General features: G+C 43.9%; 1 protein-coding gene across 1 annotated transcript; it reads right to left on the bottom strand.

The window, feature by feature from the left end:
* Window positions 1–588: 588 nt before the first annotated feature.
* LOC115174985 (DNA-binding protein inhibitor ID-2) lies at window positions 589–2,867 on the bottom strand. The gene is made up of 3 exons (XM_029734078.1): window positions 2,404–2,867; window positions 1,877–1,940; window positions 589–1,030 (listed from the first exon to the last, which is right to left on the bottom strand). Exons 1-2 carry the CDS (start codon window positions 2,800–2,802, stop codon window positions 1,896–1,898), a joined length of 444 nt encoding a protein of 147 aa, XP_029589938.1. The 5' UTR covers window positions 2,803–2,867; the 3' UTR covers window positions 589–1,030; window positions 1,877–1,895.
* Between the last annotated feature and the right edge of the window lie 7,578 nt (window positions 2,868–10,445).

A 10,445-nucleotide genomic window follows, 5' to 3' on the forward strand; every position in this document is an offset into this window, starting at 1 on the left:
GGAAAGAAGGTGGTGCCGTCAGACGTTATCTGACTGAAAAATAAAACCTGGATGTTGACCTTCTACAGTCTAGCCTCTTGTATGTTCTCACAAAGAAATGAGACATTATACGTATGAACCACTAAGTGCTCTCATACTTTCATACAGCAGTTCCTTCTTAACGTCGGCCAGCAGGAGGCGTGCTCCCCCATGCAAAAATATGATGTGCCATTTTGCAGACGCTCTCATCCAAAGCGACTTAAGAGTCATGCGTGCATAAATTGTTTTACGTATGGTTGATCCCGGGAATCGAACCCACTATCCTAGAGCTGCCATGTGTTACCAACTGTGCTACAGAGAACCACCAGTGAGTGACTAGATGGATCTGGGCATGCCAGCACACCATCCTGGATACCTAGATAAGATTAGTACTGCAATGCATTGAGCCTTGTGATATCGTCTTCCTAATTAATCTCCATTCAGATACATTTAAAAGCAAGTTAAAGGGAAGTTGCACCATCCTTTGCTGTAAGAGAAAGTACAGTGACAGTAATTTAAAAGATTGAAAAAGGTCAGGTATTATAACGTAATATGCATATTAACATAACGTACAGTATAAGGAATATACTTTATTATTGTATAAAAGTGCAATTTACAACATTTCTTTGAAAGCCGCAGTACAATAAAATGCATCTTTATATTCTCTGCAACAAATCAGCTACTATACAGGCATGATTTTGTCTTAACATTTATATACATCGACTGACCATTAGTCTGTGTGTAGTAATGTGCCACTTCCAAAAGAAAAGGCTATCTCCTCTCGTGGAAAGATATCTTGTTTCAATAATGTAATTTCAGTCAGTCTGTCATTGTGTTCCCATCATTGTTGAGGAATCATTCTTCAGTTGGAAGAAATGATATCAGCCAGGCCAGTAGATAAGTAAAAACAACAACAACACATATCTCCTTTTAGGGTGACAAATGAAAGTTAAATCAAGCGGAAATCCAGCCAGCCATTGGAGGGGAACATGAGGTCTTGTTTAAAACACACCTGTCAGAGATTGGGAAGAGAAAAGAGGGTCGTGTTTAAAGAGAAGCCAGGCTAAAGGACAGACAGGGAACTGGCGCCTGAGAGGAAGACGCACTTCTTTTTCTACTTTAACCAAACACTGAAATACTGGCACCCTATTCCCTATGTAGTGCACTACTTTTAACCAGGGCCCTTAGGGCACTACATAGAGAATAGGGTGCTATTTGGGATGCAAACACTGAAATACTGGGCAGTCCCTGAGCACCAGATGGAGGCGTCGACGGAGGAATAAGCAACATCCTGTCAACCTCTAAGTCCAACGTGGGAATGGATCTATACTATAGCTATAATGATGCTGGCAGGCGCCGGCTTTTCCTCTCTGCAAATGATCTACAGACCGGTAGTTTTCAGAACCCACAACCACTGACTGGAGTAGCCAGTCTGTCTTATGTAGCCAGAGACTATTATTTCATGATAGGTTATTCCATCTACAGTGATGGCATATCTTAGTCAAGTCAACAATATAACACTTCACATAGACTACCCTTTTCAAAGAGCAACTTATGCCAAGTATCCATGACCTAATACACAAAAAAAAACGCTATCTAGAATCTAAAAATGAGTATTTTGCCTGTCCCCATAGGAGAACCCTTTTTGGTCCCAGGTAGAACCCTTTTGGGTTCTATCTTTCCACAGAGGGTTCTACATGGAATCCAAAAGGGTTCTACCTGGAACCAAAAAAGCCTTCTCCTATCGGGACAGTGTAGTTTGGACCCATTTGAGCGCCGCTTGTTTTTTCCTAATGAACAAAATGACCATTCCAAATAGAAATGATGGATACAATAATGACAGTAAGGACACACTTACCCATTCTGTGAAGGAGAGTTTAGCTGTCATGAGTCTCCGTCCCTTTGGGGAAGTGGTCACTTGACTGTAAAAACAGGCAAGACAACCACTGTTAAATATGACCATTTGCAGAGAGAGGCTCCTGGCATTGCTGAGTTAGTACAGTTGCAGTGATCTGGTCTCTATTGGGCTGATGCTACTTTCATTCACCACCAAGCTGTCATGTGTACAATAACCAACAGTGGCACATAGTCAAATGAAAAAGCTTTATGAGAAGCCAAATAGGCAGACTGCTTTGGAAATAATGTAAAACATAGATATATTCTAAAAGCCTTTAATTAAAGTAAGCATATAAACATATATTACCTAGGCCACATGAATACTGTACATGTCATAGGATTCAGGGGATCCATTCAAATATAGGAATTCCAACTGAACACGCTAGAATCTGTGTAGCCTACTATGGTTCCGTCTATTTCTTTTTCTGAACCACTCCAAAACAGAAGCCCTCTTATTGGAAAAATCAACCTATTGGATTCTATTTTTACCTGAAAGGTGATGAGGCTGATGTCTGAGTTGATGGTTGCTAGGGGATTCCTGGGTGATGCTGCCTGTCCCTGTCCCAGTCGCTGCTGCTGATGTTGGCAGCTGGAGAGGGACGAGCTAGAGTCCAGTGCAATCTGAAGGTCCAATATATAGTCTATAACATGCTGCAATATCTCAATTTTACTGACGTTCCCGTTCTGTGGGAGGCTGGGCACGAGTTCCTTCAGCATTGTGTAGCAGTCGTTCATATTGTACAGCAGACTCAGAGGGTCATCCATCGGGCTCTTGCTCCGGGAGATGCCGAGGGTATGTTCCGATGAGTTGGAGATGTTGTTCCTCATAGACCGCTCCGGGCTTATTGCTTTCATGACGACAGTTGAGTGCAATAAGATATTAAGCATGAAAGAAACCGGTATTTTAGGCTAGTCTTTGCCGTGTACAATCAGTCAGCACGTTGTCAATTGTTCTTATAAAGGCTCGTGAACGGGGCTTGTCGCACATCAGGGCGAAATGCACGTCGATTGGCTACCTAGAAGTGTCAATCACTATCCCAAGCAACAGTATTGGTTTAAATGCAGAAGATCTTTTACATCCCTCCCATATTTTCCGCATTCTTGAGCAAGTTATGTGAAGGCGCGCACTAAAGTGATGCTCTTCTCTGTTACCTGCGAGATGAGGTTGGCGGGCCCTTGTGAAAATCTGTTTTGAAGTCATCTGAGTCTGTATTTCTGATCTAAATGAAAGCACATCCATGTGCCAAATGTAGGCTACCTCGTAATTACGCAGATACAATTAAGTTGGATGTTTTACCATCTATTACATTTCCAAGTTCCAGCTATTGTTAGTCTATATTATTTTCCATAGAGGGAAATTGCAGGGTTTCGTGGCCACTAGCTCATCTGGAGTGAGTTTACTTCACAATGCGTTAAGCTGTGCTCGGTTTCTCAATTTCTTTCCCACTGTACCAAGTTGAACCCAATCGGATGATGGCTTGGCACAACAGAACTCAACACACTGCAGTAGCTGTAGCGAGTTGCCTGCATCGCCGCAAGCTCCCACTTCTACCGACTCCCTGGCGCCAGCGTTGTGACGACATCCAATTCACAGCAGCCCGAGAAGCCAGTCGGCGCGGCGCCGCTCAGGCAGCTGCTATGACGACGGCAGCTGCAAGTCAGCGCGCGGGCTCTCAGCTGACTTAAGATGGAGCTCCTCCCGGTGCCTGCCCTGGAGTCGCCGGAGTCATACACCTGCACTGGTGGTTTGCTTTTCTCAACACAACAGATCAACTGTTTCATAACTGTATACTGTCTTATTTCACTAGCTGTCCTAGATGCCACTTTTCTTTTCTCCTCATTTCAAAGTACCCTGTCACTCAATGCCGGTGTCCCAAATGGCACCCTATTCCCTATATAGTGCACTAAAATATAGGGAATATGGTGACATTTGGGTTTAATACATTAAATAGGGAATATGGTGACATTTGGGTTTAGTACACTATATATGGAATAGGGTGACATTTTGGACGTAGCCAATGCTTGATTATGTATTTTCCATGGTCACTCTTGGAAAAGAGTATAGGGAATATGGAGACATTTGGATGGATGCAGCATGTACCCACTTTCCCTCGGTTTCAAATGGAGGATGCAAACAAAGTCCAAAAATAAGCCATAGTCTCTTAAAAAAGTTAGGGGGAAAATAACAGTGATGTTTTCATGATATTAAAACTGGGTAGGAAGAAGAGACCTGGAGCAGTTGTGAAAATATGTCTTTCCAGCACTCATACATAGAATGTGTTCATTTTAACCTTCTGAGTTAAGAACGACAGGCACATTTGATGGAAAGAAAGACAGAAGTATGTATTTACACGGCTGTGACTGACTGCCATCCTAGATTTATCATAGTAACTAAATGTCTCACGTTGTGGTATTTTCCACCCTGCTCATCAATGTTGCACTTTATCCAACAGGGGTAGTATTACAGGGCTTATGTTCTATCCTATGATATTTATTCTGGACAGCATGCTTGTTGAAGCTGGGACAACATTTACCTTGCATTTCAGAGCAACAATTAATCCTCTATCATCGAATGAACTCAGGGACTCCCTTACTTTTAGATGAAAAGTTTTCCTGTACACTCTTAGAAAAAAAGGGTTCCAAAAGGGTTCTTCAGCTGTCCCCATACGAGAATCAATCAATCAATCAATCAAATGTATTTATAAAGCCCTTTTTACATCAGCCGATGTCACAAAGTGCTGTACAGAAACCCAGCCTAAAACCCCAAACAGCAAGCAATGCAGATGTAGAAGCACGGTGGCTAGGAAAAACTCCCTACAACCCATTTTGGTTCCAGGTAAAACCCTTTTTGGTTCCAGGTAGAAGCATTTTGGGTTCCATGTAGAACCCAAAAAAGGAAGCAAAATAGTTCTACCTGGAACCAACAAGGGTTCTTCAAAGGGTTCTTATATGGGGACAGCAGAAGAACCCTTTTAGGCTCTAGATAGCACCTTTATTTCTAAGAGTGTAGAGCAATCGTTAGTTATCTAGGTTTGATTTCCACTGATTTATCTCTCAGTTTCTCAATTGTTTTTATGTGTCATATTTGTTGACATGTTCGTTGACATGTTTGTTGACATGCAGTATATTTGCTCTGTGGGAAGAATAGCAGCATCCCACATTCAACCCATTTATGTGCTAAAGGAAAGAAGGCACTTTAGTTTGGTGTTCCCCATGGGTCTCGTTCTACCTCTGTCTTCTGAATGACTCCTATGGAAATGGGTGCTGGCAGGCCTCTGTAATGGCTCTGGATGCATCCCAAATGGCCCCCTATTCCCTAAATAGTGCACTACGTTTAACCAGATGTTTGTGGAATGTTAAGTTGTCTATTGTCTTTGTATATGCATATTTGTGTATTGTCTAAAAAACGAAATAAAAGTACTGAGAATGAGGATACAAATGGTTGCAGCCAAAAGCCCTTACCAAATGGCACCCTATTCCCAATAGGACACTATAGGACTCAAAATACAGAAATCATCCCCGTATGATGCATTTTTCATCATATGATGCAAAATGCAACATAATATGATGCAAAACACATAATACGGGGAAGATTTTTGTGTTTTGGAAGTTACATATCTTGAAAACTTGATTGCTGACAAGCAAAACATTTTGGGACTATGTCAACAATGGAGTAATGAAACAAATACCAAAAGATTGTTTTTGGGTGGAGTTTTCCTTTAACATTCCACAAACATAGATCCACTAAAGGAGACATGACCTTGGCTGGGACTTAATTCCCAACCTTCAACATACAGTAGAGAACACCTACTCTGGCGTACATCCATTTCAACAAACATTAATGACATCAAACTTGCTCAGATCCACATGCTCCCACCATATTCATACCCATCCTGTTCGTCTCACAATAACATCCCTTCTCATTTCTCATCTTTTGGATATTTCCAGTGCTTGTAACACCTTGTGCCACATGGCTTGGGTATCTCACCGCACCCTCATATGCAATGTCTTGAAATATACAGATAGACGGATTGTAAGTAAACGTACTTTGTTAAACTTCAGCCAGACAGCTTTCTAACGCCGGACATAACTTTTGGACTTTATAGCACTCCCAGAAGGCATGGATCATTGAGTCATTGTTAGTTTTACACTTATGCCATGACTGCCGTTGTGCTTTACCTTAGTGGGCTAAAAGTCTTTGACCAGGTCAAAAGTAGTGCACTACATATGGAATAGGGTGCCATTTTGGACGTATTCCCATTTTGGACTCACACAATCTAACATATTTTTGCCTCTGGATTACAGTAATAAATCTTGTATAATGTTTCTGTAATCAATGTTTTCATTCGTAGTTCTCAGTTCTGTTCTGTCAGTTCAATACGATCACACAATCATGTCATGATTTCTCCTGGGGAACAAATTTTACATGAGGTCTTCTTATTGCTCACAGTGCTGCCTCGCTCTCTCTCTCTCTTCAATTCAAAGGGCTTTATTGGCATGGGAAACATATGTTTACATTGCCAAAGCTAGTGAAATAGATAAGCAAAAGTCTCTCTCTCTCTGAATTCAATTCAAAGGGCTTTATTGGCATGGGAAACATATGTTTACATTGCCAAAGCTAGTGAAATAGATAAGCAAAAGTCTCTCTCTCTCTGAATTCAATTCAAAGGGCTTTATTGGCATGGGAAACATATGTTTACATTGCCAAAGCTAGTGAAATAGATAAGCAAAAGTCTCTCTCTCTCTGAATTCAATTCAAAGGGCTTTATTGGCATGGGAAACATATGTTCACATTGCCAAAGCTAGTGAAATAGATAAGCAAAAGTCTCTCTCTCTCTCTGAATTCAATTCAAAGGGCTTTATTGGCATGGGAAACATATGTTCACATTGCCAGAGCAGAAAACAGATATCTAGAGAATCACACTACTCTTCCTTCCTCTTATTCTTCCTTCTTTACCTCGTCATTCTCTCTCTGTCTGTCTCTGTGTTGAGGATAGGAGATGCCTCAGGCCGAACTTCATAGGACAGGTGTTATTTGCTCTGCTGTCTCAAGGCCATGCTGCTGAAACTTCAAAGGGGGAGATGGGAGAGAATACCTGCATAAAAGGTTAGACTTGGCATCTCTTTCTGTTTGGCCTGGACTTCCTCTCGCCTGGCCTCTGAGCTCTGGTCAGCAAATGAGTCCCAAATGGCACCTTGTTCCCTATTTAGGGCACTACTTTTGACCAGGGCCCCATGGAATAGGATGCCATTTGGGACGTATATGATGTGTGTGTGATGAGCTACAGGCCCCATTTGCTCACATAGTCCTGGTGGAAATACACACCCTCGTGTCAGAGATGGGTCACAAACCTCGCTGTGTACAGAGAAGATTATTATTGGGAAGGAACGCGGTGGGGGTGGAGCATCTCAGAAGGAAGTGGTGGTTTAACTCCTCTTCGTTTCTCTCTACCTCAACCCCTGATCAGACCTGGTTTTGACCTTCATAGAGTGTGAACTCACACATGTATGTGTAACAGAGTTCACTCCACAGCTAGCTTGAAATGTTGTGCATAGAGCCATCCAATTGATACCTTTTGGGTGGCTCAAACTGTTGGAACGTTGTCAAGGAGGGTGGTCACGTGTGTTATGAAAGCAGAGGTCCCGAGTTCCAGCCAGGTATGAGCCAAATCAAGGGGAAGTGGTACTCAATAAGCAAAAATCGAATCAAATCGTATTTGTCACATGTGCCAACTTCAACCTTACTTACAAGCCCTTAACCAACAGTGCAGTTCAAGAAATAGAGTTAAGTCAATATTTACTAAATAAACTAAAGTACAAGCATTTCGCTCCAGGTTAGTCGAGGTAATATGTACATGTAGGTAGGGATAAAGTGACTGTGTCCCGTTGTATAATGATCGGAGACAGGCACAGGAATACACAATGGGGGGGTTCAATTACTCCACCCAAAAATACAACATGACATGAAAAGGCATGGGGACGAAGCCCAAAACAAACACGTATATAAAATACACAGGGATGTAACCCAAACAAAGAGCGAGGAGTAAACCTCTAATATATACACTGGGCGAGACCCTTAATAACACTACACGGACGAGACCCGAAATAACAAATGCACAAGACATGTCGCACGAAGCTGAAACAACAAGGCGCAGGTATTCATAAGATCAACGGACATGGGAACAATAATCGACCAAGACAATGGTGAACATATATACAATTACTAATCAGGGGGAATGGGAACCAGGTGTGCGTAATGAAACAGTTTGGTGACGTCTAGATTCCAGTGACGTTGACCTCCGGAATGAGCAGCAGCACCGCGCGGATCCGTGACAGTACCCCCCTGGATGGGCAGCTGTAACTGGCCCATCCAGCTGTAACTGGATGGGCCAGTTACAGCTGCTGAAGTTGTGGAGTCGTCGGACGGGCCAGTTGCAGCTGCTGAAGTTGCGGAGTCGTCGGACGGGCCAGTTGCAGCTGCTGAAGTTGCGGAGTCGTCGGACGGGCCAGTTGCAGCTGCTGAAGTTGCGTCGTCGGACGGACGGGCCAGTTGCAGCTGCTGAAGTTGCGTCGTCGGACGGACGGGCCAGTTGCAGCTGCTGAAGTTGCGTCGTCGGACGGACGGGCCAGTTGCAGCTGCTGAAGTTGCGTCGTCGGACGGGCCAGTTGCAGCTGCCGAAGTTGCGGAGTCGTCGGACGGGCCAGTTGCAGCTGCTGAAGTTGCGGAGTCGGACGGACGGGCCATTCCCGCTGTCTCCATTTAAGGTCAGTTATTCTGTCACGTTGTATAAATGATTGGAGACAGGCGCAGGAATACGTAACAGGGGTTTGAATACTCCACCCAAAAATACAACATGACATGAAAAGGCATGGGGACGAAGCCCAAAACAAACATGTATACAAAAACACAAGGATGTAACCCAAACAAAAGACTGAGGTTAAACCTCTAATAAATACACGGGACGAGACCCATGATAACAAGTACACAATACACACAGGTACTCACAAGACCAACGGACATGGGAACAATAACCAACAAGACAATGGTGAACAGAGAGCACATATATACAATTACTAATCAGGGGGAATGGGAACCAGGTGTGCATAATGATCCAGTTAAGTGACTCCTAGAGGCCGGTGACATGGACCTCCGGAACTGGTGCACGGAATGAGCAGCAGTACTGGGGGGATCCGTGACACTATGCATAGATAATAAACAGCGAATAGCAGCATTGTAAAAACAAATGGGGGATCAATGTAAATATGTAAAAGCAATCAACGTGACGTCCATAACATATGCAGACACACGCACACATTTGCATTTAAGGAAGTGCAAGTCCGGAAGGCACGGCAGGCTAATTAGAGTGGATTCCAAGCCTATCTCAAATCAGACCATTAAGCGATGTGACACTACATTCAACAGAGCAATAGCTTGCATCCCAAATGCCACCTTATTCCCTATTTAGTACACTACTTTTAACCAGGGCCATGGGGGCTGTGCTAGAAAATAGTGCCCTATACAGGGAATAGGTTTCCATTTGGGACACAGATTTACAGTCAGCAGAGAGGAAAACAGATATCTAGAGAATCACACTACTCTTCCTTCCTCTTATTCTTCCTTCTTTATCTCGTCATTCATTCCCCTCTTTCCTGTCCTCTATGGTGGGGGCCAGGCTATGGGACCAGACTACGGAGCCAGGCCAGGTGAGAAGTGTCTTTGCCTGGGTCAGTGAGCACCGTGCTGGGGGAGAGACCCACAGGGAGAACACCTGCCTGGTGCTGCCCATCCTCCCCCTCTCTCTCTCTCTCTCTCTCTCTCTCTGTCTCTCTCTCTCTCTCTCCCTCCACTCACCCCTCTCCCACCCCCCCTCCTCCACTCCCCTCCTGCTCCACTTGCTTCAGCTGCTAACACAGTCAGGCGCCAGGCGGACATCTGCCCACCTCTGGGTAATGGCGCTGTCACTAATGTAGTCCGTTTACGCCCTGCTCTCATTTATGTCTCTCTCTCTACTCCTCTCTTCCACTCACACTTCACTCCCTCCTTCCATCCCTCTGAGCACTGAACTGTATAACTGCTGAAATTATGTCAAACTTTTCTCACCCTCCTCTCACTCCCCCTGTGACTGCCCCTATGTGACGCAAATTAAGATAGTTCTAACTTAGGCACTGTGAACACCTTGAGATATTCTGCAAGAATCTCAACTGCATACTCCTCACGTCATCTCTCCTCTCCTCCTCAAAACCCATTGGAGGAGAAGGTCAGAGGAGAGGGACATCTGGCTTTCTCATTCAACGGGTTTTGAGAAGGAGGCGAGTAGTGAGGAGAGAGGATGCGAGGAGTACGCAATTGAGATTCTCCCCACCTTCAGTTTTATGTTATGTTTTATGTTACGCTACGTTTTTTTAATTCAATACTGATGATAAACAAAGACTTTCAATTAGTGACAGCCAGGGAGAATCAATGTGCACTGTAAAGGGATTAGGGTGTCCTTTGGGACACATCCTGGGTCATCGGCAGGCCACTGACTGGG

The sequence above is a fragment of the Salmo trutta genome, chromosome 35 (assembly GCF_901001165.1).
Source record: "Salmo trutta chromosome 35, fSalTru1.1, whole genome shotgun sequence".
Lineage (NCBI taxonomy): Eukaryota > Metazoa > Chordata > Actinopteri > Salmoniformes > Salmonidae > Salmo > Salmo trutta.